Source organism: Mus caroli, unplaced genomic scaffold (assembly GCF_978045245.1).
Source record: "Mus caroli unplaced genomic scaffold, Mus_caroli_1 scaffold_2, whole genome shotgun sequence".
Lineage (NCBI taxonomy): Eukaryota > Metazoa > Chordata > Mammalia > Rodentia > Muridae > Mus > Mus caroli.
This window is the reverse complement of record NW_028227257.1, coordinates 89391526-89418634: the sequence shown is the minus strand read 5'-3', so window position 1 is coordinate 89418634 and position 27109 is coordinate 89391526. Positions and strand designations below refer to the sequence as shown.

At 47.0% G+C, this 27109-nt stretch overlaps 1 protein-coding gene across 50 annotated transcripts in view; it reads right to left on the bottom strand.

Annotated features, from left to right (window-relative positions):
* The window catches only part of Madd (MAP kinase activating death domain), a 42906-nt gene extending 15797 nt beyond the window's left edge, over nt 1-27109 (bottom strand). For 2 of the 50 annotated variants that reach the window (XM_029474118.2, XM_029474128.2), the window contains exons 1-26: nt 26852-27108; nt 23285-23427; nt 22018-22614; nt 21030-21333; nt 20386-20517; nt 19873-19986; nt 18489-18569; nt 15948-16126; nt 15396-15631; nt 15079-15235; nt 13061-13164; nt 12778-12968; nt 12164-12417; nt 11794-11933; nt 10649-10750; nt 9250-9309; nt 8790-8892; nt 8039-8225; nt 7794-7944; nt 7361-7567; nt 5647-5700; nt 4544-4644; nt 3784-3867; nt 3362-3520; nt 781-883; nt 248-310 (exon numbers count right to left, since the gene is read on the bottom strand). In XM_029474118.2, the coding sequence (XP_029329978.1) occupies nt 248-310; nt 781-883; nt 3362-3520; nt 3784-3867; nt 4544-4644; nt 5647-5700; nt 7361-7567; nt 7794-7944; nt 8039-8225; nt 8790-8892; nt 9250-9309; nt 10649-10750; nt 11794-11933; nt 12164-12417; nt 12778-12968; nt 13061-13164; nt 15079-15235; nt 15396-15631; nt 15948-16126; nt 18489-18569; nt 19873-19986; nt 20386-20517; nt 21030-21333; nt 22018-22614; nt 23285-23343 (3922 nt within the window). In that variant the 5' untranslated portion in view covers nt 23344-23427; nt 26852-27108. Of the gene's footprint in view, nt 1-247; nt 311-780; nt 884-3361; nt 3521-3783; nt 3868-4543; nt 4645-5646; nt 5701-7360; nt 7568-7793; nt 7945-8038; nt 8226-8789; nt 8893-9249; nt 9310-10648; nt 10751-11793; nt 11934-12163; nt 12418-12777; nt 12969-13060; nt 13165-15078; nt 15236-15395; nt 15632-15947; nt 16127-18488; nt 18570-19872; nt 19987-20385; nt 20518-21029; nt 21334-22017; nt 22615-23284; nt 23428-26851 lie in introns of all 50 variants that reach the window. The other 48 variants (XM_085834656.1, XM_029474130.2, XM_085834664.1 and 45 more) reach the window with 37 other exon arrangements.

Sequence of the window (27109 nt, the reverse complement as noted above, 5' to 3'; positions counted from 1 at the left end):
TGTGTAGAATAAGGTTTATTTCTCGGGTGGGGAGCATGGCTTATTTAACATTTAAGGAATGTAGCTGCTAAATAAAAAGATAGTAAGCCCCAGATAAAACAAGGTCATTCCAAATTTCAGAGCAATGGAAACCAAAGCTTTCTCCCAGATCTAATACATTTTGCCTCCAACCCCAGAGACCTCCACGTGAGGCCTTGCCCCTCCCCAGCAGGAGGGATGAGCACATCACACAAAGAAAGGCAGTTACTCAGAGAAAAGGTCTCCATAGCGGCATCCTCTAGCTGGTCCCACATGGATCCTTTGTCCCTTCCTGCCAATTTGTGAGCAGGGAGGAACATGGTAGCAAGAGGAAAGAAAGGAGACAGAAAGACACAGCCTGGTGAGTCACACCCAAGCCCAGCTTCATCTAGTTCTCAGCCCCTGCTTATCCCACAGGTTCCCGGGGTTCAGCTTTTAAGATGCTATCTGGACCACTGAGAGGCCTCAGTGGGTGAAGATGCGTGCTGCCAAGCCTGATGATCCGAGTTCCGTCCTGGAGCCCGCGTGGAGGAGGGAGGAAGGAGAGAACCAACTTCTAAAATCCCATGATCTCCATGTGTGTGCGTAGCATGCACCCCTGTCCCCACTAAATAAATGAATATTTAAAAGAAGTTTAAGATGCCATCCGATACCAAAATTGAAATTAATAAGAAGCCAAGCAGCAGCTGTTGGTGCCACCCTCTCCCATGGCTGAGCCCAGCTTTCTTCCAACGCAAGGGGCCTTGCCAGTCTATTTCTTACCTAGTAGTCCCTCATAGAGATAGACTCGCTGGCTTACGTCTTCGGAAGAGCGAATCGGACTACCAGCCGGCTTCTCCTTTGGCTTCAAGCTATGGGCTTTACCCTAGAAAGACAAGACGGTAGGTCAGACGCCAGAGTCACCAACCAAGAGGGACAAAGTGAACCAGGCACCTCAGGGAAAGGCTCATGCACTGGGTGGGCATCATCCGTTAACAACACAGCTTCCCTGCTTATGCTACGACACTTGGCCAAAAGTCAACCTAATAACCCTATTTTCTGTTACTGCTTCCTAAAGCAAGAAATGAAGTCTTTGTTCTGACTTACCTTTATTCTTTAGTCTCTGTAGTGCTTTCTCTTAAAGCTGGGCATGCCTCTAGCTTTTGCAGTAGCATGACACAACAGAAGGAACACAGAGTCTGAAGTCAGACTGGCCATGGGTCAGATCCCTGCTTTTTATTAATGTTGTAGTGATTGAGGATCATTTTCCTTGTCTATAAGAGGAACATTATAATATCTACCCCATAGGATTGGAGAAGTGATTAATTGAATTGCTTTATATTGGATGTGTGTGTGTGTGTGTGTGTGTGCGCATGATCACATGTGTGTGCAAGTGTCTGTATGTGCGAGGGTCCAACACGATACCTGACATAAAAAGCTTTACCTTATTTTGTGGGGTAAGGGTGTGAGACAGGATCTTGTGGCTCAGGCTGGCCTCAAACTTGTTATAAAGCTGAGGCTAGCCTTGAACTACTGATCCCCTTTCTCAACCTCCCACATCTTCTACATCACACTCACACAGTTCTCACCTCCACTGCTCCCTAGCACAGGACAGTTAGGGCTGTGTGGTGAGGAGAGCCAGGAAAGGTAACACATGGCCACCAGCATCTTACAGGGATGACCTCACATTTGTCTTGTTTTGTCTTGTTTTGTTTTGTTTTTCGAGACAGGGTTTCTCTGTATAGCCCTGGCTGTCCTGGAACTCACTCTGTAGACCAGGCTGGCCTCGAACTCAGAATTCCGCCTGCCTCTGCCTCCCAAGTGCTGGGATTAAAGGTGTGCGCCACCACCACCTGGCTCTCACATTTGTCTTAACATCCAGAATCAAAGCACAATGAAGGGATTTCTTTTTTAAGATTTATTTTATACATATGTGAGTACGCTGTCACTGTCTTCTGATGAAGAGGGCATCAGACCCCATTACAGATAAGGTTGTGAGCCACCATGTGGTTGCTGGGAATTGAACTCAGGACTCTGGAAGAGCAGTCAGTGCTCTTAAGCCCATCTTTCCAGCCCCAACAATGAAGGGATTTTTAAAAAGGTTTCAAGAGACTATTAATTATTATTTATTATTATTATTATTAATATGAGTACACTACACTGTAGGTGTCTTCAGCCACACCAGAAGAGGGCGTCAGATCCCATTACAGATGGTTGTGAGCCACCATGTAGCTGCTGGGAATTGAACTCAGGACCTCTGGAAGAGTGGTTAGTGCTCTTAACTGCTGAGGCCTCTCTTGAGCCCTCAAAAGACTTTTTAAAGTAACATTTATTCATTTGTACATGTGTCCTGGGGGTGATGTGCAGGTTGTGGTTATGCATACAAGTGTAGGCCAGAAAACACCTTTTAGGAGTTGGTTTTCTCCTTTGACCATGTAGTTCCAAGGATGGAACTCAGGTTGTCAAAGTTTGAGGGCAAGAGCCTTTACCTGCTGGGACATCTTCCTGGGCCCCACCCCTTTTGACCAGGTCTTACCATGTAGCAGGCTGGCCTCAAACTTAAGATCCTTCTACCTCAGCCCCTGAGAAGGACATCAGGCATGAGCCGCCACACCCAGCTGGAAGGACTTCTCAAATACTCTTATTAAAACAGTCTGTGTAGACTCAGTATGAGTCAGGAGGGCCTAACTTGAGTGACCCTGCTAATTTTTAACTCTATCTCAGTCTCCATTGGCTCTTCTAGGAACAGACATATAGAAGGACCTAGAGACAGATGAGCACCAGTAGTAAGAAAATGACTTCATTTGAATCCTATCTTCCACTGTCCTCTCCAGACAAAAGGACTGAAAAGCTGTTGTGGAAAATACCCACTGTCGTCTTAATAAGGCGGCACGGGGATCAAAGTAGATAACGCTGTCTAAAGAAGCAGGCATACACTGCAGAGCAGACAGGAGAAATAAGAGCTCGGGGATTTATGTCATTTGGGTGTGGCAGTACACACTTGTAATCCCAGCACTTGAGAGACGAAAACAGAGGGTTCACAAGCTTGAGGGCAGCCTGGGGAACACAGTGAGACTGTCTTAAAAAAGAGGAAAAGGAAGAGGAAGGAAGGAAGGAAGGGAGGGAGGGAGGAAGCAAAACAGCAGACAGTTGGAAAGAGAGATAGAGAAAAGAGCCACCCACTGAGCCAGGCCTCCTCAGGACTATGGGAAGGCCTCCTCCTTCCTCTGCAGGACCAAGTGCCTGCACAAGGGTGCTCGGCCTCTGAATTACACCTCCAGCCCCACCTTTTCCTTCTTGTTGTCTCTAAACCACTTTCCTCTTCCATTAAAGAAATGTTCTTTGGTTAGTATATAGAGCTTACAAAGATGGTGCTTGTAGCAGAATTGGTTTCGATTTCACTGTCGGACAGAGTGGCCCGGGAACTTGCCAGGTGGGTGCTGCCTTCCCCTCCTGGCCCGTCACCTGCGTTGCTGCTCAGGTCACTGTCAGCTCCAAGGGTCTCTCCGGAACTATTACTCACCTGGGAAAGACAAAAGGCAGTAAGGGACAGTCCTAGAGAGGGACTCCCTATGCCAGCTAGAACCCTAGACGGCTAGGAGAAGAATCATTTTAAAGGTGTGTCAACTTTCCCATACACTTCTTTATAAAATGAGTGACATCCTGCGTCCACACACCCATGAGGATCAAGCTGATTTGAGACTAAGAGCAGATCAAAGGGAAGGAGCCCTTCCAGGGAGAAGTCCACACCCCACCCACAAAGAGGCCAATGTGGTATTCCCCTACCACGGTGCTAACTTCAGAATCCTGACTTGAGCTTCGGATCATAACAGCTGGACTCACACCAATGACAGAGTCTTGATCAGTCCTCTGAAATAACATGAAGACACACCTAGTTCTAGAGAAATCCTGAGCAAATAATTTTTTTTCTTAAATGGGTTGTGTGAACTTAAATAAAATAACACATTAAATAAATACCCATTGTAAAAAACAAAAGAATAAGTCTACTGCCCACATTAAGCTCTATGTTTAGTATATTTCCTACTAAATTCAAGATGGACAGAGTAGCACACACTTTTAATCTCAGCACTTGGGAGACAGAGGTAGGATGATCTCTGTGAGTGCAAAGGCAGCTGGGACTACAATTCTTGGCCAGCCAAGGCTAGACCAGTAAGACCCTCCCTCTCATAGATGTATCATATACTCACACACATACACACACACACACACACACACAAAGTTATACTGTGTTGCTAAATTTTTGAAAACACAATTAATTGTAGTATTACATTTCATGACTTTATTAAGTATTCCTTATTACTGGTTATATTTGAGATTGTTTCCTTTTTAACTATAAAAGTATTTTGAGGATTAATGGTATAACTTAGTGGTAGTCTTTATCTCGAATGTATACCCTGAATTTAATTCCCACTGCCAAAATGTGTGTGTGTGTGTGTGTGTGTGTGTGTGTGTGTGTGTGTGTGTGTGTGTCTTACTTTGAGACAGTAATTTACTCCTGGCAATCTTCAGGAAGGCTCTTACAAACCTGGGAGGCAGATGTCAGGCTCACACCACTGTCTGCGCTCATCTGGGACTTTTTCTCCTCTGTCTCACTCAGGTCAAAGACAGGCTTGATGCCCTCTGGCCCTGAGTAGGGAAGACTTGTGTTATTCAGCACAGAGAAGCTGGGGCAGGCTGGTGAAGGAGTGGGCCAGCAGCAGAGCCTGCTCCACCCCTAGCCATTGAATCCCCCTCCCCACCACTGGGATCCAGGAGAAGAGGTCCCAGAAGCCATAAGAACCAAGTAGTACATTAGACCTGGCCAAGGGTCTCTGCAGCCATCTTCTCACCCTGAGAAAATTCAGAGTAAATCATCCTAAGATAAAACATTCCACAAACAAACCCCATTCCATGGCACCCAAAGTTAGAGTTTCACCTGTGCCTGAAGCAGACCATTAAAGTATCCTCAGACGCTCAGTGACTCCTGACAAATGTGTCTAAAGGAGGCCAGAAATGATTAGGCCAAAAGAAAGAAGGAAACACTGTTTCCATGGTCACCGTCTCCCCCACCCATCTACATTTGAGACCAAAAAAAAAAAACCAAACAAACCAAAAGCCCCTATTTAACTCACCCACCCAGGATGGTATGGCAGAAGGACAGAACAACAGAAAGCAAGAAAGTGTGCCTAGGCAAGCCACTAGAGAGAGCTGGGAAGCTACAGACTCAACACAGAGGGACAGCAACCATCTCTGCCAACTGTGCCCACAGGCCTAACAGTGAGGGAGGTATCAGTCACAGAGGGGCGCTGCATTCTGCAGAAGTTCTCCCCACCAGCTACAGAGCAAGAGAAAACCAAGGTCTGGGTCTTTTACTCAGTAGACGCCTGATTGCTAATGAAGGGAGGGCAAGGAGTAGCTTACACACCATACACCTAGGAGTCACACACCACCTACCTGCTTTCAATCCAAATGCAGCACCGCCCTCCCCGCAGGAAGTCTCTGACCTGTCTTTACCACTCTTCCTCCAAATTCCACCCAAGAACAAATGTGGAGTGCGGCTGGCCGACAAAGGGAGCCTGCCCCAATTTGGGCCTGGGAAGTTGGCAGGTATGGGAGACTGGGGGACAGGAAGGGGCATTCGTTCCTTACTCTGTTTTTCCAAAGCCTTTTGCTTTTTCACTTCCTGGTGCTTGTTCCACAATTCTACCCCAGATGCAATGCAAGCAGGAGAGAAAGACAGAAAGTCAGACTTGTCAAAGGACCGGAACCACCCCGCCCATGCTCATTCCGTTTCAGACACAGCATTATTGGCTAAGAGATACCAAGATATCTTAATTTGGGTAGGGTTGAGGAATCAAAAATCCAGTTTTTGCCCCTGAAGTCATGAACTGAAGCCTCTAAATTTCTAGTCCTACTCCCAATGTAAACACTACAGAATTTTTAAGCTGGAAGGGTTCTTCCATGAGACCCTTGTATTTTGTATTAGAAACTGGGCCCTAAATAGGCTGGAGAGAGATCATTTGACTTCTACCACACTGTGATCTCTCTGCCAAACAAGCTGAGCAACGGCCACGCTTACAAATTACAGATAAGAGAGACAATCGGGACAAGCAGGCCAAGAATTTCAGAGGCATGAGCAGAAATCTGCTTGACTCCTGGACTGGACCGAGGCCAAGCTTTCAGTTAGCATCCCTCCTGTTGCCACCAAAAAAAACAAATTTATCTTTAGAGCTATTGCCTTCTCAACTAAGAGACCCATTTGTAGTCAGTATCTAGGAAAACTGCTTCCAACAGAAGTAACAGAGAGAGAGCGGAAAATGGTCAAGACTAACTTCTCAGTAATACAAAGCACAGGAAATACCAATCAGAGCAGTTTTTTTTCCTGGAAGAACTTCAGAGTTTACTTAGTGTAGTCTCGCCATTCTCTAGACGAGGCGACAGAGAGTCTAATAGTGAAGTGATCTGACCAAGTAGAGTCAAGACTTTCAGGACAACAGATCAATATTTTTCTAGGGCATCAGATCAGGCAGGAGAAAGCCAGGTTTTACTACAGCTTCTAGGAGAATATTTGCCAACCAGAGAACCGGAGATGCCCCAAGAAGAGAGCTGCTTCGTTCCTCTGAGAACTTAGGACAATGGTTAGAGGTCATGGCAAAGAAGCACCAGCTGAAAGCAGAGCATAGAGACCAGGGGTCAGCATCCACAGGAAAGCAGCCTAGATGACTCACAGTCAAGTAGGAGTGAGCCACATAGGTGACACCAGAGTGTGAACCGAGAAACACCAAACACAGGTGACACCAGAGTGTGAACAGAGAAACTCCAAACATAAGCAAGTTTTCAGTCAAGTCTGGGGTGGAAAGCAGAAAGAAGAGCTGGCTCAGAAATCTGTGATTTTGGAGTCTAGAACCCAAACATGCCAAAACGGAACACATCCCAGAGCAGTGTTGTAATGCTTGGATGGGGGAAAACTGGATGCAGAGACCCAGATGATCATAATTTTACATCCCAAAGATGTATCTATATATTTCCTAATAGTTTCCAGGAACGTGTTTTCTCTATGTGAGGAAATTCAGATGCAAATTCGAAAGGGATTGAGAATACAGCTTAGGCTGCCTGCACTGCATCCCATGGGTCTCTACGCAAACTTCCATTGTTCTTCAAAGATGCTGGTGAGGCGGCTAGGAGCGAGCAGGAAGACCAGATGCGGGTAAGAAAATGCTCCTGGAAGTGGACAAAGACCTATCCCCCTCTCTAAAAAGCAAGCATGGGGAAGAGAAAGTCAGGATTCTGGGTGAACTGAGAGAATGGAGGGATAGTTAAGAAGCCAGGCCCATTTTGGCATATCAAACACAATAATACATACCAACAGATGCTACAAAATTCTCTTCCTTTAAACTTCTGGTATCCAGTTCTTTAGGACCCTTTCCTGTAGCACTTGGTGCCCGAGGGCCCAGTTGAGGGACCCTTAGCTGGGCCATTGCCTTTGGGTCCCCCCGGCCAGCCAGACCAGGATCCTTGCCAACTGGGGTATTTACATTCTCTGTCGGACTTCTCTTCCGTTTGTCTGGTTCTGAGGAAAGGAACAAATACAAAAAGTGATTACAAGAGATATCAAGTAGGAATCAGGTCAGAAAAGTGAGATGGGGGCGGGGTACAGGAGGATGTGGGGCAGTTAGCAAACAGAGGGAAGCACAGCTAAGGCCTTGGCTTGCATGGTAGGAATTATGTTTCTTACATATAAATCAAAATCCCGACGTGTGACAGAGCGGACAGGGAGACAGCAGGTACATCCCTACCTTTACTATAGTAGTGAGTCTGGGCAATCTCCAAAAGCCCAAAGATGCTGGCCATACCACCCAGACCTGCGTGGGCATAGGACTGCTCGAGGCTGAGGACTGTGCACTTGAGGAGGTCTAGCATCCCCTTGTACACCTTCCGGCTGATCTCCTGCAACAAGAGCCAGGACCTAGAGCTAGCAACCTCTCTCTAACATCCACACTCTTCTGCCCAGCTGATCCCAATCCCTTGCCCAGATGCTTACCACGTCTTGGATGACATCCTGCCGGGCGTCATCCTCTGACTGCACTGCGCGATTCAGCTTGCTCAGTACAAAGACTCGAAGCTGCTCACTCTCCAGCAGCCGGCGTACCTTCTTCATATTGAGCCAGCCCACTCCCTGGCCATCCAGCACACTATGGACTACTTCCTTCAGGAACTGCTGGTTCTCGCTACAGGGCCCACAAACCACTTCTGTGGTCATCTGATCCTTGGCAGAGCAACCAATGCCCTCCCCCCCTTCACCAGACAAGATACACCCCAGGGAAAAGCACAAAGCTGAGTCTCCAGACGCTCATGACCACCACACCCCATTCCCCCACCCCCCACCCCCAGGATCTCGTTTGACAACTTCCCACACTCCTGCAGTTTCCCTTTCTCCATGCCATAAACCACACCATAAACTGCTGCCTGGAGACTGGCTAAAAATGGGGAAGTGATGACTGAAAATTGATTAAATCTACTATCTTGAGAGCTACTCTCCCAATCTTGAACATTCCTCAAAAATAAAATAAAAATAAAAATAAAAATCAGGAGTCATTCCCTCTGCGTGAGAACTTTCAAACCGTTCTGCCAGTTAAGTGCAGGGTGCATGCCTGTAACCCCAGCACTTGGGAATGGAAGTAGAGATCAATTCAAGTTCATCCTCAACTACATACTGAGTTTAAGGGAAGCATTGTAGGAGATAATGGGACTGCCTCAAGAAACAAACAAACCAGTGAACCGCCATTTATTACCTAGAGTTGCTCGACCGGCCCTGTGGGGATGAAGGTTCTCTTTTCACGGTTGGGCTGTGTTTAATGACAGATGACTTCTGGTCCACTAAGGCCCTCCTGTTTCCTAAATTGGGAAGGTAGAATTGAGACACATCTTTGGCATAGTCTGGTTCACGTTATCATACCCCTGGGTTGCCATAGTCCACACCCTTTATCCAGCTGGGCTGGGCAGGGTGATACCAGAACATCACACAAAGGTAGAAAGCAGCCATGGCAATGTGCAGGAGATAGGGACGGAGATGAGGCCACTCCACATGCACCAGCAGCATGCCCCATGGGCTGCATGGGTGTCATGGGGGATACGCAAGGCAGGTCACTCTTGTGACATTGCTTGCTCCATGAGGAGGATGGCCCTCAGGCAGGCAGAGAAGTTGCTAGGAAAAAACAAAAAGGCCATGCACAGCTCACGGGGAAGACCCACCTTCACCACTCCCAGGGCCGGCTTCAGTAACAATCTCCATTAGAGTATTTAGCCCAAATACTGGGACAAAAATACACAATTAGTAGGTGCAGCACAATACTTGAAACCCTCTACCCATTGTTGGAACAGTAAGTCAGACCATCTGAGCTCTCTCTCAAAGCCTGGAAAGTGCGTAGAGCCTTGATTCTTGGGCACGTCAAAGCTGGGAGCCAAGTGACCAGGAGATAACCACGGCTCTAAGAAAGAACATTCTTAGGCCTGGGACCTCTCAAAGCCAGGGGCAAGGCAAATGACACAGATACTAAACAGGCACATGCATGAAAGAGGGAACGCTTGTTTTTGTGGAATATCTAGCACAGGGATCCTGAGGGCCTGTGGGTAACCACAAGAGAGACATCTTGCAGATGCTGTCAGGGAAGTCAGGGAGCCGTAGTGAGGACGGGGCATGGGTGGGAAGGCCAGGTGCAGCACATGAGATGAAGCATGGCATGCAGTGAGTTTCAATCACTCCTCCCTTCAAATGCACTGGATGAAAGCCAGAGAGGCCCCCACACCTTCCCATCGCTACTCCAGCATCCATTTGAGACTCACTGTGGCGACATGGGTTAGTTTTCTGTACTACTCTGCCTCCTTCACCCACCTACTTCAGATCCCCACCGCACTAAAGAACGTTCCTTAGGTTCCTGAAACCTCTAGCTGGAGGTGATGGGCCGTACGTGTCTCTAATCTTAGTATAGGGAGGTTAAGGAAAGAGGATTCTAAGTGTGAGGGGCTCTACATCGTAAAAGCCCTGTATCAAGAAAATGGTTGCTTCTCGCTGTATGTACTATTATAGTTAAATATTTCAGCACAATATCCAGAGATGACAAACAGAAGCCAAATTAAATTGGGAAAAGCCCCTCAAGCTACAAAGATCACAGATGAAACTGAAATAAGGTCTGAACTGACCCTAGAAGCCAATCAATACCACTCATAGACCAAAAGTTGGCATGAAGCCATATAAAGCTAGCTTCTATAAATGCTGCTACGTTGCCCATAGTCCTCCTCCCATGGACCAGCAACTTGGGAAGTTTGCCCAAGGTCATGGAGTAGGCATCTGAAGATGACTGAAGGCAGCTGATTATCCTGAGTTAGCATATACTTCTGATAAGGTCCTCCCCAAAGCAGTGGCAATCCCATACCACCACTGTCCTACTGATATAACAGGGCCTCCTCCAGCTACAAAGATTGTTTCGATCTGCAACCACTTAGTGCCTATAGTGTGCGGTAAAAGCCATGATAAGCAAAATGAGGCAGCAGCCAAGTCAAATGATTCATGGTGCGCAGGCTCCTGACAATCACCCACATGTCTGACATCTCTCAGAGAAACCTGGTTTGACAAAAGAAGACTTGTAGTTACCTTTCAGGCTGGGGAATGGTGTAGTCTTCTCTCGGGCACCTTTGGTGGGCAGTGTGAGGTTTGAAAGACTGAAGCTTGTACTATGGTTCCGATACAGGCTGCCTACAAAGGGAAGGGGATGAAAATGAGGATGCCACATCCTCAGAAGTGACTGTTCCATCATTGGCACTTCCCTCCTCTCTAACAGCATCCCAAATAGATACTCTCTGCCCTATCTTAGAAAAGATTGAGTGAAATGTAGGGTAAAAAAAGAAACCCCAGATAGATCTGCTCAAAGTGCAGTCCTAGTTTTCTCAGGCTGCGTACAGTGACAATATCCACATCTCGTTCATGTGGTTCATTTATCTTTAGCTCTGAAGTACAATTGCTACCTGGCTTCTCAGGACACCTACAGCTACAACCATCCTCTCTGGTAGCTCTCAGTAGCCTGTGTCAATCTACAGTCTATGAGAGATTCTAGCCTCAGGTGCTAAAAGTCAGCGTGAAAATCAGCTGCATACATATTTAAACATGTTCATTAAAGCTCCTTACCAGGCAAAGGCATATCCGAAACAAATATTTCCACAAAGTATATGTAAAACTGTATGATCTAAATGTAATATTTAATATTCCATTATGTCTGAAATACATATATGTGAGTGGGTCAAAGATGGCCCAGTGAGTAAAGGCACTTGCTACCAAAACTAGCAACCTGAGTTTGACCCTGAGGAGCCACAGGGTACGAAAGTTGTCCTTTGACCTCAACATGTATGCTGTGACCTGTTGGTACATTCATGTGTGGGCATACACACATAATACACACACACACACACACACACACACACACACACATATATATATATATATACACACACACACACACACACATATATACATATATACACACACACATACACACACATATATATACATACATATGTATATATGTGTGTGTGCATATATATATGTGTGCGTATGTATATATGTATATATATAATGACTAATTTGGTTAGTGTTTCTTTTACCTCATTTAAAAATACTTCATTCAGTATCTCCCCAATGATCTGAATCAGGACTAATGTCAACCTAGCCCTACATCTCAAGTTCTGAGCAACATGTGCCCTAAAGAAAATGGAGCAGAGGAACCAGAAGTTGAAGGTACTTACTAGCAAAAGACATGATGCCCCCGAAGCCCTCGGTGCTGTTGTTAGAGACAGTGGAGTTGGGAGAGCTTGCTCTCGAGTCTGACTCTGCGTCTGAGTCGCTTGCCAGCTTCAAGCTGTTGGGCCGCAGCAGCTTTTGAGCCCTTGAATGCACAGTGCCACCTGTGAGTCCCAGGCAGGGGTACCTATCTTGGGAGTGGGCCTTATGCTATACTGCAGATGCCATTCTTATCCCATAATTTCTAAGTCCCCCTAGTTCAAACAACTACCCTCTGGCAGAATAGAGTCTGTAGACTTTCTGAGTAATCTTGCCCACGGTCACTGCAGTGGGGTCCCTTAGTCGCCCATCTAAAAAGGATGCCCAGGCTCTCACCGACTGCCACTGACATGTTGGCTGAACCGGGGAGTGTAGCTCTCCCCCTGCTCCTCCTCATCTTCCTCGGGGGGAAAGCCATACTGGGGTTCGAAGTATGGATTGTCATAGGTTCGCTGGCACACTGACCCCTCTCCAGTCTCTGTCTGTCTCCTGTCCACAGTAGATTTGCAAATGCTGGGAGGCACGGGAGGGAGGGGCTTGGAGATGCCTGCTGCGGCCTTATCTCCCATCTCTGTAGAGTCAGCAGCTTCCTAGGAGTCACATTAAACAAAGAGTGGTCACCCGATGTCCAGTGGGGACTTACCCATAGTTTCAGTTCAGTGGAGCAGACCAAACCTGTCAGATTCCTAGCCTATGAAATATATGGGAAAAGCTACTGTACTCTTGATCACTGGACTTACAGACTATATAAGTAGTTAATAGTGACACCTTAACAGAAGTCCAATGACCTTCTTCCAGGTCATATCAGAGGCTTATAGAGAAAGAAGATGGGAAAACATGGAAAAAGGCAAGCCAACAGCTGCAGTAAGGTTTTCCATCCTAAACAGTTTAGGCCCACATCCTAAACAGTGGCTGTCACCATGCGCCCACCCTGCCAAGTGCTCACGTACAGAGTGGGCACTGTGGACGACGGTGCTGGGGCTGCTGCTGGCCGTGGTGCTGGAGCTGGAGCGCAGTGGAGGGTTCTCCTGAGAGTTCTCACTGTCTGGGCCGGGTTCCTCTCCCTCCTTCTGGGGCTGCAGCTCGTCAATCTCCACTTCACTGGCATCTCCCAGGGCTGCATGCGTCAGAGGATCCACATCTACCAAGAGAGACCAAGAGGTACAGACCACCTCAGCTCCAAACCCAAGCCCCGCCTAGCTTGTACTGGCCAGACATCCCCAGCGTACTTACTGGGAGTGTCGCCATTGATGTCACATTTCATCATTTCACTGACAAAGTCCCCAAGGGAGGAGTAAGAAGAGCTTGAGTCATCGTAATCCTGACTATCACTGCCACTGCAGAGGCAAAACAATACAAAAGAAAGGGAGAGGGGCTGACCCAGGCAGCTCAGGCTGTTACGGCTCTTGCTGCCAAGCCTGATAACCTGAGTTTGATCTCTGGGGCCCACGTGGTAAAAGGAGAGAACCAACTCCCTCAAGTTGTCATCTGACCTCCATATACACACAGGGCCACACAAATGCAAACATACACACAGACACACACACATACAGACATACACACGTACACCATAAATTGTTTTTTTTTTTTTAAGATTTATTTATTGATTATATGTAAGTACACTGTAGCTGTCTTCAGACACTCCAGAAGAGGGAGTCAGATCTCGTTACGGATGGTTGTGAGCCACCATGTGGTTGCTGGGATTTGAACTCCAGACCTTTGGAAGAACAGTCGGGTGCTCTTACCCACTGAGCCATCTCACCAGCCCCATAAATTGTTTTTAAAGCTGAAGATGTAGTTCATTTGGTAGAGTGACTACCCAGCATGCAGGAAGACCTGGGTTCTATTCTAGCACAGTAGAAGCCAGGTGGAGCAGTACCCTCCTATAATCCCAACATTTGGAAACTAGAGGCAATAGGAATAGAAATTCAAGGTCATCCTTAGTAAATCTAACCAAGTCTAGGACACAGGAGACCTTTTTTTCCCAAATAAAATAAAAAGAAATAAAATCAGAAAGGGAAGACAGAGGAATCCACAATCAGTTCTTACAAAAACACAAAGAGGAGCACAGCTAACTCAAGGCCAGAGTATGAGATAACATTAGATGTCATGGAAACCAGTCGGAGCGATGATGGTGGTTTATGCCTGTAAAATCCCAGCACTTGGGAACTCGAGGCAGGAGAACTGAGTGAGTTTCAGGGCATCCTAGACTATACAATGAAACTCTCTCAAAATACAAAAACAGACGAGGGGCTAAAGAGATGACTCAGTAGTTAAGAACATTTACCGCACTTTCAGGAAACCCAGGTTCTGTTCCCAGCACTCATGACTAACTGTAACTCCAGTTCTAGGGGATCTAATGCCATCTTCCTCCCTCTACGAACACCAGGCATACACATGATGCTCACAAATACATCCAGGCAAGACACCTATACACACAAAATAATAAAATAATAAATAATAAATAAATAAATACTAAGAGACTGACAAAACCCACAAAAAGCAACCTAGCGAACAAAGGACTGGGGATGTAGATCAGGTCATAGAGCGCCTGCCTAGAAGGCAGGAGGCCCTGGACTTCATTCCCAGCACCACACAAACTGGGTGTGGTAGTGTATACCTGAAACCCTAGCATTCCAGAGGCAGACGCAGAGGATCAGAAGTTCAAAGTCATCATAAACTACACATTGAGTCCAAGGTAAGTCTGGACTACACGAGATCCTACCTCAAAAAAGAAAAGCAAGCAGGCAAAGAGCAACACACACACAGTAAGAAGAAGGGAGGAGAAGGAGGGGAGGGGCAGAAGGAGGAGGCGCTGGAGGGGGTAGGACCAAGATATAGTATATGTATGTATAAAACTGTCACATAATAAAAAATATTCAAAGAAGGAGGAGAAGGTGAAGGAGGAGACCCCAGTGGTTAGGAGAGATTGCTACACAATCATGAACCAGGGTTTAGATCCTAGCACTCACCTAACAAGAGAGGTGTCCCAGAGTCCTGGAACTCCATCCCTGAGGGATCTCATGCCCTTTCCTGGCTTACACACACACACACACATACACACACACACACATATGTATTCACTAGACAGACAGACAGACTGACTGACAGACACACACACAGACACACAAACGTACACACCAAATCTTTTTTTAAAGAAGAAATCTGGCTAAAATATAACGCAGAGCTTCCAAGACTCACAGCTACAACTGGTACGAGATTTTTGCCTCCTCGAACAAGGGACTGCTAACCTGTCCTCCGTGGGGTCGGAGTCAGAATCGCGCTCCGGTGGCACACTCAGGGCCTCGGCCAGCTGAGAGTTGCCGTCATAGACTCGATAATGGATGGGCTGCAGCTGGTGAGCGTACCACTTTGGCTTGTCACCAATAAGGGCCGGATCAAACGTATCTACCCAAAGAGGAGAAGCAGTGAGCAGTAGAGGAAAGAAGAAAGTGTGTGTGTGTGTGGGGGGGGGGTTCTAAAGCAACAAGGAGGGAGGGAAGAGGCACAGGCAGGACCATCAAGGGACAAATGCAATGAGGGGCAGGCAGAGGGCAGGTGGACTCACTGTTGTGAATCCGCTGGAAGGCATAGTTAGAAGGGTTCAGGATCCATTCTCCAAAGTACTCCACGGCTTGAGTCCTGGCCAGCTTCTCAGCAAAGGGAGTCTGCCGGGGACGTGAGGCCAGAAAGGAGCCAGCTTGGAAAGCTACCACAGGCCGGGGGAAGAGTCGCAGGGTACGTGTGTGCATCTGAAAGCCCTGCAGCACGTTAGCAGAGTTGAAGAAACGTACCATGGCCACTCTGGGAAAGAAGCGGGTGGAGAGATAAGACCCATACCCTGTATCGTTAGGATAGCTATGATCCAAGGTCTTAGGCCACCTCCCAACACCATCACTTAACAGGTTTCAACCACCATCATGGAGAGATCTTAAAGAACCATCAGCCTTTCTCTTCATGCTGAGAGCATGAGCTATTTCTTCTCCTTACTTTTGCTAAGGTAGAAAATATAACCAAATACCATACACATTTTTATATATAAGGTAAGTCTGGCTTTCAGAAGTAGTCCCCCCCAAACCCAAGAGATCAGAGAAACAAACTTAAGGACTCATGGTCTTACCTCGTTGCAACGTCGACTGAATCTACATCATTGCCATAAATGAGTGGGTTGAATTCAGTGGAAGGTGTGGACTGAAGGTCATTAGATGGCCTTCCCAAGAGAAGCGGGATCTCCTGGCCCTCGTGGAATTTCTCCAGGTTAAGAATGGGCTGGGTGTTGAGACTCATGCTGGCTAAGGCCTGTGGAATAATAAGAAGTCCTCATACAAGACAGATTCTCAGACAGCCCATCTCAGCTCCTAGGAGAGAGCTGTTTAAGGTCTTCACCTGGCACTCTGATCAAACGTTCTCTACAAAGAACTGTGCTCATTTGAAAATCATGACCAATTTATTTTAAAGTCTATATATTGGGGAAAAAAAGAATCCAAATATCAGGCAGAATTATATAGCTGTCCATCTTAAGTCAAACAAGCTCAAGGCATTTTTAAATAAAATTGAAGTTCAAGACAACTTTTAGTTTCCATTTATTTTAGCCAAGTGATTTTCAAATTGAAATATACATAGAAATATAAACAAGTGAACTGTAAAAACAGAGCTACTCAAAGGACATAAAAAATAAAAATTAAAAAAATAAAATAAAAAACAACAGAGTGTTCCTGGACAGTGGACACATACTTTAATCCCAGCATGGTAGAGGCAGAGGCAGGGAAATCTGAGTCCAAAGCCAGCCTGGTCTACAGAGCAAGTTACAGGATAGCCAGGGCTACACAGAGAAACCTTGTCTTGCAAACAAACAAAACAACCAACAACCACTGCCAACAACAACAAAAACCAGAGCCTCTCCAAGTCAGAACTATATATTAATACCCTGTCTCAAAACAACAACACCCCCAAAACAAAACAAAAACCCAGAATCTCAAGTTCCCAACTTAAATTAGCCTAAGTGACTCCGTGGTGCTCTTTGAAAACCACTGATCTGAACCAGCAGTGTTTTTTAAATGCGGGTGAGCTCGGGAATCACCTGGGCTGGTGTCACCTGGGCTGGTGTCACAGTATATGCGGGATCAAAGCATCCGTGTGATTCTGTGATCTCAGTGAAGCCAGGTGTTAATGCTGCTGGTTCATGGACTGCCCTGTAGTAAGCTGGCATACATTCATAGAGCACTCTCTCTTCAAATTAGTCCTCTCTCTCTCCCTCTCCCTCTCTCTTTCTCTGAACCAAGTTTTCATTATGTAATACTGGAACTCCCTATGTAGACCAGGCTGGCCTCAAACTCACAAATCTGCTTGCTTCTGATTACTTGTTTTTATTTCATGTGCATTGGTGTTTTGCCTGCATATATGTTTGTATGAAGGTGTCAGATCCTCTGGAACAGGAGTTACAGGCAGTTATGACCTGCCGTGTGGGTGCTGGGCATTGAACCTGGGTTCTCTGGAAGAGCAGCCAGTGCTCTTGACCACTGAGCCATTTCTCCAGCCCCTACATTAGTCATTCCTAAGCAGCCATCAAGGACGAAAACCCAGCAAGAGAAGACCGCTATAGAACTTTTTGAATTTGCAACTCTCACCAGACTCTGCTGCAACGAGGTATCACATTACATCAGCAAGGATGAGGCAAGTGAGCTGAGAACAGATGCAGAACGACCCAGTTCAGTTCAATACCATCTAGACTCTAGATTCTAGAGGAGCTACCAGGGGCTTCAGACAACACAGAGAGACTTCTAAAGAGCTTTTGAATGCGACCAGGCTCCTTAGAAGCACAGCTGGCGGTCCTACATAATACATACGACAGGGAAGGGAAGGGAGCCTTGCTGCGTTTTACCTTCAGGAACTGTTACGCATGCAGAAGAAAAGAAATCAATCAATAAAAGATGGGTGGAAGGGCTTCCTCAAAGAAAGGGATTTTTAAAAAGGGCATCTATGGGGACTTTGGAATTGATTTAAGAAGCAAATTTGTCCAAACTTCTAACTTCCACCTCATAAGACTAAAGGAAGGCTATAAAGAGAAATAATGGCAGCTATGACAAGAAACAGAAAGTGAAGGATGGTTTTGGTTTTGTATGTTTGGGTTGCAGTGATCTCACCAGGTAGGCCAGGCTAGTCTCAAACTCACAACCCATCCCACCACCATCCCACCACCCTGACTGCAGGGATTTCCGGTGACCTGGAGTAGACATGCACATAGATAGCTTCATGTCCATTACAGGGCAACAGAGCAAACAGCGAGTCGGAAAGAACCTTTCTAAGATTTATCCTGTTACACAAACTTCAGATAAACCTCTTCTTAAGCCCATTCAAGGCAAAGAAAGCCTATGCCACCTGAGGGTTCTTAGACCAGCTGCCTCCCTGCAGCAACCTTAAGTCATCTGTTACTTCCTGTATTTCAAAAATGTGTGACGCTTTAACTTACTCTGTGTTGAGTATGTCTGCATGTGTGCCATGGCACATGTGTGCCAGAGCCTACGTGTGGGGCTCAGAGGATGGCTCAGAAGAGTCCCCTCTCCTACCTATGGGCCCAGCTGTCAGAGCTGATGGCAGGCGCCATTACCTGCTGAGCCATCATGCAGACCCTTCCCCTACTTCTCTTTTGCTCCTTGCCTACCTGCTTTAAGTGTTTTTTCAGCTCTAATGATTCTGGTTCTGGCAGGATGGGTAGCACTTCTGCATTGGTGGGGGCAATCACCTGCAGCAGAGAAAAGAAACAAAAGACACCAGCTTAGAATGGACTGTCAAGGAGCTCTGCTTACACAGAGCAAACACCATGCATAGGGAGACTGGATAGACACAATGGTATCATATGTTACACTATACATACACGAGAGATTGATAGCTATACCTACATGCCTAAATAACATTGGTGACTATCTCCAAATTAGAATTATGATCATATTTTCTTTCTTTATATCTGCTTTATTTTGGGGGACTTATGTTTTGATTTTAGCTATGTGTAGTTATGGGTATCTGCATGTGGGTATGCACACGAGTGCGGATGCTAGCAGAAGCTGGAGATACAGGGGTTGCGAGCACCTGATGCGGGGGGTGCTGAGATGTGAACCCAGGCCCCCTCAAGAGCAGTGTGCACTCTTAACTGCTGAGACATCTCTCCAGCCCCTAAACTTACTTTCAATTTTTTTCTTATTACATTTATTTATTTGTGTTTGGAGGGAGGAGGCATTCATGTCACATGTGTGGAGGACAGAGGTCAACGATGTGGGTCCTGGGGTCCTGGGGGTTGAACTCAGGTTGTCAGAGGTAGAGGCAAGTGCAGGTTGTGTGTGTGTGTGTGTGTATGTATATATACTGTCACTGTCTTCAGACACACCAGAAGTGGGCATCAGATCCCATTTGCAGATGGTTGTGAGCTACCTTGTGGTTGTTGGGAACTGAACTCAGAATCTCTGGAAGAGCAGTCAGCAACCATCTCACCAGCCCTTTTTGAAAGTTGATTAATGAACATATAGTAAGCTTTCTACAGGAGGTTCAATACACTCACATCGCAGATTATGTTAATATAATTGTTTGTTTGTTTGTTTTAGTTTTGGTTTTTGAAACAGGGTTTCTCTGTGTAGCCCTGGCTGTCCTAGAACTCACTTTGTAGACCAGGCTGGCCTTGGACTCAGAAATCCACCTGCCTCTGCCTTCCAAGTGCTGGGATTAAAGGCGTGCGCCACCACTGCCTGGCTTTTGTTAATATATATTTAAATGTGTACTGGAACACAGCTTCCTACTTGAAACTCATAGGAAAACTGGTGCTGGATTATCTACACTTTCTTTATACACACACAAATGTAACAACAGTCTTACAGCTCCTGGAGCATGTAGGAGGAGCTCTTCAATCTGGCAAGACTAAATTCTATAACTCGTCTGCCCAATAAAGTCAAAGCAGCATCAGAGAACTGTGTTTTAATGGGTGTTACGATAGCAATAATCCAGAAGAGTGGTTATGACAGACTGGGCTTAGACCCTTATCCTATTGACTGTCTCACCCTATTGCTGTCCAGATCCACTAGCCACACGTCATCGGGCATTTTGAAATCTAGCTTGTAGAGGAAGAAGCTGGCAGGAACTCCAATGATGTATGGGGTTGGAGCCAAGAGTAGCTGTGGAAAAGAGATAAAGGAGGATAAGAAACAAAGACAAGACCTATTGTGAGCGCTTAATCACATCAGAATTTTTCTAGATAAGGAAATGCAGGCAATTCTTTTCCCAAAATACCTGCAGATAGATGTATTGCAAAATTTAGAAATTTTCAGATTTTAGAAAGGTAACGACGATACATTTCGGCATATTAATGCCTATCACACCATAGCAAGGAGTCTACAATCACTAACTGTAACAAACAGAAACGTCAAACTCCATAGTTTTCCTATAGAACCAGTGCAAACCCATCCAAAATTTCAAACTAGTGAGTTCTGAGGGATAGAGAGACAGCGCTGATGAATGGCTTCCCTCCCTCAAGAGCCAGCGCCATCCCGGCAAGAAGACACCTTGAGACTCACCTGCTCTGCTGAGGCCATGCAGGTGGGAAGCAGCGGGATGACCGGGAACATGTACTCCAGGGGGTAGATCATTGCCACAAACGCCATCACAGACATGGAGAGTGCATTGTAGTCTCGAGACTGCAGCACCACCTGAGGTGGGCAGGCACACCAGAAGTCACTCAGTAGCCAGCTTACTTACTTACTGGCTAAAACAAGGCTTACTAGCAAAGAGCTCCCAGGGCTCTGGGTTAATTTCAGACTCACCAAGCCTACAGTGGCAGCTTATCCCAGCAATCACCACGGCTCCAGTCCCTGCCCTGTCAGTCACCTTCCAACCCAAACACCGTATTAATCCTCTCTTGAACCACTACCTTCTTAGTTGTGCCGCTCCCTGTCCTAAGACTACACCCTGAAGGAGAGCTGATATCCCAGAGAATTAACTCAGTCTAACAAAGAACTCAACCAAGCACATCCCACACGGCACCAATATCATAATTCGACTCACGTACCAAGTACCTGCTGCCTGCCTGCCATCACATTACCTTCTAGAAGTAAAAAAACAGAAAGGACACACTTCCTGGTTCTCAAGGGACTCACGACCTAGCTCCCAACAGAGTGTGCAGCTCTCTCCCTAGAAAGGTCTACAGAGCTGGCCCTCTCACCTTGTGCTCCAACAGGATGCAGGTTAGCACCTGAAGGCAAGCATCGACACCCAGAAGTTCCAAGGGAAGGTGAAGAGGGAAATCTACTAGGGTGAATCGAGATGGATCCGGAAGAGCAAATGTCAGGGCCTGCTGAAGTTCCTGGGGCAGGACCTCAATGTCCACTCGCTTCTGCCCAGAGACAGGTACTGGGGAGCGTAGCAACCGATAGATCCAGGCCTCAATCTCTCGAAGGTCTTGCAGAAGGGCACTGGACTTCTCCTCCACTAGCAGTGATCCAGTAAAGATTCGCCACATGGTGTCCCTAAGGAACACATGGCAAGAATCAGAAACATAAGTGTTATCAGCTGATACCACTGCCACCCAATAAAACCTCGATAATAACAGGGAGAGGAGTAATGCTAGGGACGCCCTAAGGTCAGATGGGACCAGAGGGGATATATGATGACAAAAACGGGTGTAGAAAGTATATGTGGTGGAACCCAACGCCATGTCCACATCAAACTCCTCAGCATTTCAGAAATACAGCTACAGTGCGAGGTCCAAGCTCAGCAATCTTTACATTGGTACTAAATCGTTTAAACAGTCCCAAAGGAGCTGAAGAGGAAATTTCTCTTCCTTCCTTCCTTCCTTCCTTCCTTCCTTCCTTCCTTCCTTCCTTTCTCTCTCTCTCTCCTTCTTTCTTTCTCCCTTCTTTCCTTCCTTCCTTTCTTTCTTTTTCTTTTTTTTTTTTTTAAAGACTTATTTTATATATGTGAGTATACTATCACTTGTCTTCAGACGCACCAGAAGAGGGCATCCGACCCCATTACAGATGGTTGTGAGCCGCCATGTGATTGCTGGGAATTGAACTTGGGACCTCTGGAAGAGCAGTCAGTGCTCTTACCACCTCTCCAGCCCTAGAGGAAATTTCTTTTCCTCTCACGAAGTAATCATATCAATCTCTTAATGTTTTCCCTTCCTCCCGAGCACGAGCAGCAAACCGTACCTTTGTACACCTCGAGGGATGCCCAGTTTCTTGCCTAGCAGCCGTTCACTACAGCAGTCTACCAAACGTTTGAGAGTATACAGACACTCTCTGAAGGTAGAGAAGAAAGGGTAGTGGCTAAGCACACACAGGGATGTCAGGGTACTGTTGCGGGAGCGGCTGCCCGCTTTTGCCCTACGTTTGCCGCGAGGAGACTGGTTTACGTCAGGAGTGGAGTCGGCACTAGGCGGCTGCAAGGTTGAGCCACTCTCCGAGCTCCCAGCAGCAGCCTCTTCTGAGGCACTGGGGGCGTGAGCTCCTTCCTTCCCACGGGGTCCTGCTCCACCTTCCACCTTTTCCTTTGGCATTCGCTTTTGGAAGGAACGGTAGAAGTTGACACAGATGCCATAGCGGGTGACTCCGGTGTCCTTATCGGTTAGGGTGAAGACAAAAGAGGTATCGTCCCGAAGGCTCATCCGCCGCTGCCGCACACTCAGACATCCCTCTGGCTGGCAGAAGAACACCACATCTGGGGGCAGGGGAAACTCTGGGTGATCCTCTAGTGGGTACCTCCGCAGCAGTTCAGGAGTCTGAGCCACACTGTCACTGCTTGGGTGCCTGAAGGGCATAAAGGCACACTCAGCAACCCAACAGCATGGAACACACTATCACACTTGAACCACAATCAACAGATGAAGCTCAAAGGCACTTTAGGAAAGAGTTTAACTGACAGACTGAAGTCTACACTGTCGTGAAGACACTATCCTGAAAGTTTCAACAAGAAAATCATCACTAACACCTCAAGATGATCAGCACCTTAGCTAAAAAATTACCATAGGGATCTAGATAGACGGAGAAGTACAGGGTGCCTTCCCCTTTTGACAGACTATGAAAACTTGGGCTATAAAGAATATATTTTCTCAAAACCCATAAAGTATGAGTTAAAATAACTTAGCATTTATTTATTTTGGTTTTTCAAGACAGGGTTTCTCTGTGTAGCTCTGGCTGTCCTGGAACTCATTCTGTAGACCAGGCTGGCCTCGAACTCAGAAATCCGCCTGCCTCTGCCTCCCAAGTGCTGGGATTAAAGGCGTGAGCCACCATGCCCGGCAGCATGTATTTATTTATGAGAGATAGCATACATAAAGTGGAGCACAAAACATGTAACAAGAACATAAAGCAATAGGACAAAATAAGATATTCAAAGCAACGTGGAAATAAGGTCTGGGAGTAACAAGACATTGTGGCTGCCACAGAGAACAAGACAGATATCGGTCTTCTTGGTTACCTCGCCCCTACGATCACGAGATAGTCAAGTAACCGAGGGCAGAACTTCTTTTGCACCATGGTTCCGATTTGTCAGTTCATCGCAGAGAAACTTCAGGGCACTGAGCAAGAAGCCAGCGTTCCCAGGAGGAATTCTGATATAATCTGAAAATCCAACAGGGGGGAAAGTACTGATAAATGCCCAGTGCTACGCCTAAGGGACTCACCCTTCTCAGGTTCATCTCAGTCAGGGGCGGAGGGCAGAGGCTTCCACCTCTGTACTCACGATAGAATCGTACGCTTGCTTTCCCTGCTGGCTGTCTACGTTTATGAACTTCCAGAGTCAAATTTCAAACGGAATAGGGTTGAGGCTATCGCTTAGTGATCAAGGACTTATCTGGAATGGATGGGGCCCTGGTTCCAATCCTCAGCACCACAAAAAGGAGACGAGGAGCTGAAAAAAATAACAGCTCAGACTCTAGCTAGTTCATCTCCAGCCTAGTTTCTGAGACTCTGTTTCAGTCTAATCTAGAGTGAAGAATTATAACAACAAAAAAAAATCACTTTCAGGACTACTCCAGGGGGGGATCAAGATAAAAGCAGATTCTTTGTACAGCACTAACATGGGCTTTTACGTCTTCGTGGAAACCTGATTATCCTGTCTCATTGAGTAGCATTCAGCCTGATGGGGTAACTATCACACAGACTTTCCAGTTAATTGCACTCAGACAGTAACAACAGCTGTATACTGTAGTTCATGTGATCTCACATGGAAAACATCCATGTCCCAACTGTCTCATCTCTAACCAGTTTTCCCACTTCAAGATAGAAAGGGGGCCAAGCAGCTACTGCTGCCTCCTCTGCCCTTGGTGCTGAACCATAGCTCTTGACTATTGTGGTCTCTGGATCAGAGTCAGTAATACAATACATTCCCAGGAGGCCTGGTCTTTCTCTATCTTGCTGGGATTATGAATTAGGGACTGAAAAATACCAGGGTTTCTACAAATTTAGGGGAAGTTTCTAAAGGAATTTCTAAATGTATTAGGAATCAATTATTTCCTGGGGGCCAGAGAAATGGCCCAGCAGTTACAAGCACTCATGACTCTTCCAGAAAGCCTAGGTTCAGCTCTGAATACTGGCACTGGGAGGCTCATCACGGCCTGTGATGCTACTTCCCGGTAAACTGTGGCTCTTCTCAGTGCTACACTGACAGAGTGCACACATGCACGCTCAGGCACACGCGTGCATAAAAGAAACAATAATATCTTTCACACTTGATCTTAGCCAAAAGGCTGAGAGGCGATAACAATTATACTTTTTAAAGAATCTATATTTCTTATTAGATTTTCATAGACTTCTAAATAAAATGTTTCACTCCTGTATAGGGCATTTCCAGGGCTCCAAGATTTTGCTTCTATGGCCTGAGACTTTGTTCACTGTACATGCACACGCGCGCGCGTGCACACACACACACCTAAATATGCACTTCATTTGACTCCCATACTACAGACATAGATATTGCCTGTGTTGTGGGCACTACTTGCTTTAGATAATTAGTTCTTTTATTTTGTTTCCTCCTCGACCCACAAACAAGACCTAGTTACAATACCTCTGGTGTCCTTAAAACACAGTTCCCTCTTTCCCCCTTGCTCCCAATAGAGGACCCATAGGTAATAGGATTCAGCTTTGTCTCCATAGCGACTCTGGCTCCCAGAACTATTTATAGCAGAGTCATAGCCCCTCCCCTGCTTGGTGACCAAACCGTGCTAGCAGCTGCTACTCCAAACCCAGCCATGGCCCATAGCATCTCATTCCCCCTAGCCCTGGAGATGCTGATTCCAATGACAGCACCTACTAAGAATCAGGTTATCTCCGCTTCTGTCTGTGTTTAATTTTTTTTTTAATCCCACGTTCAGCTTTTAATAGAAATAGTTCTTCACCATCAAGTTCCTGAGCATGCCACACATTCGGTCATTTCTGGGACTCATCACTCTTAAGAGTCCTAAACAATCCTCTGGTTCCCCCAACCACATGAACATCATATTGCATGAAAAGTGGAGCACCCTTATAGAGCTGGGCTCCCTTCCTCCTAAGAGAAAAGAAGCTATGAAATAGGACATACGCAAAAGCCATACTGGGTTCTATACGGACATATCTACCTATAAGCCAGCCAGATTCACCTCTGTATTACAGCACCTCACCATAAAACAGAATTTGTAGGACCAGAGGTTGGATCTTTAAAACAGGTTTACACTGAAAACCAGAAGCATCTTCCTGACTACAGTCTCAGAGAAACAGAGACAGAGACAGAGAGAGAGGGGAGAGAGAGATGAGAGAGAGAGAAGCTGAAGCTTTCTCTTAATAGTAAATTAATTAATAGGGACCTCTCTAGTGTTAGCGAGATGAAGCCCCTCTCCAAATTCAAGTCAATTGCCATATTCTACAGTTTTCCTTTCAGAGCTGCAAGAACCCGAGACCTTGGGACTATCCTAGCTAGCAGTGGCAGAATGTATTTTTAGGCTCAATTCGTATCCCATCAATAGCCACTGACTTCAGATACTCAGGCGACAAAGATAATCACCACTGTCCTTCTCTGCCTTCCCCACAGACTCTAAATCCTCTAACACCACCTCTAACTCATTCAGTCTTCACAACCAAGAGGGCCCAGGCTTTACCTCCTGCCTCAATCTTATTTACTAATGTAAAGCCCCGAGCTCTTGTCCCGTCGTAGTCCAAATCTCCAAATGCACACCTTTCTGCTATAATCCTACATCACCACTCACGTCTAGAGACCACGGACTTTTAGGTAATCTCTGCCTTTTCAGCCTACAATGGCCATACTACCAACCCTGTGGATTCCGCTCCTCATTTGGGGCAGGATCTCATAGTAAAAACCACAAGAACCCGACCCAAGGACGGTATGACATCTTTGCTGATGTGAGCACAACCGGAGGCTTCCTCTCCTTCCTCCTCCTCCCCAGGCAGTGACCTTGCAAGCTCATCAGCAGACTGGTCCAGCATGGGGGAAGAACTGGAGCAATGAAGCCAGCGATGGTTAGGACTGGGGAAGGAAGAGTGAGCACGAAAAACTAAGCTGCGGGAGGCTGGAAAAGGGAGCAGTTGCAGCCAGTGATGAGATGGTGTGCCTAGTCTTCAGCAGGCCAATACTGAAGGATGAAATGTAAATACATATATGTCTATTTTAGAGAACCAAACGTGGTTCTCCAAACGCTAGTCAAAAAAATAAAAAATAAAATAAGGCGTGCGCACGCACGCGCACACGCGCCAGACGCTGGAGCCTTCCTCGGGCCTGGGGCTGGACAGCTCTGGCCGCCCCCTCACCTGCTGGACAGCTCCTCGTCCCCACCCGGGAAGCCGCCCCGCGGGCCCGCAGCCCGGCAGCCGTACGGGCTCCCCGCCCGACCCCCGCCTCACTTTCTCAGCAGGCTCCACGCCCCCTCGCGCTCGCTCGCCCCTCCAGGGCCGCCTCAGAGACCCTCTCCTCCCGGAGCCGCTTTTCCTCTCAGGCTCCGCGTTCCCCCTCAAAGCCCCACACGGGGCTCCCGACCGCGGGCGCTCCGCTACCTACTCTCGGAGGAGGCTGCCAGGCCCGCCCGACGTCTCCCGGCCGGCGGCGGAGCGCTCCTCGCTTCCTAGCCCGGCGCCGTGGCGAGCGGGCTCCAGTTCCGCGTCTGCACCGGGGGGCGCGTACCACTCAGCCCCGAGGCGGGAGGAGGAGGCGGCGGAGGGGGCTGGGGCCGTACCATTCGCCGCGCGGGGGACGGGGCTGCACCGAGCGGAGCCCGGCGACGCACACACCTTTCGTCGTGGGAGTGGGGACGGGATG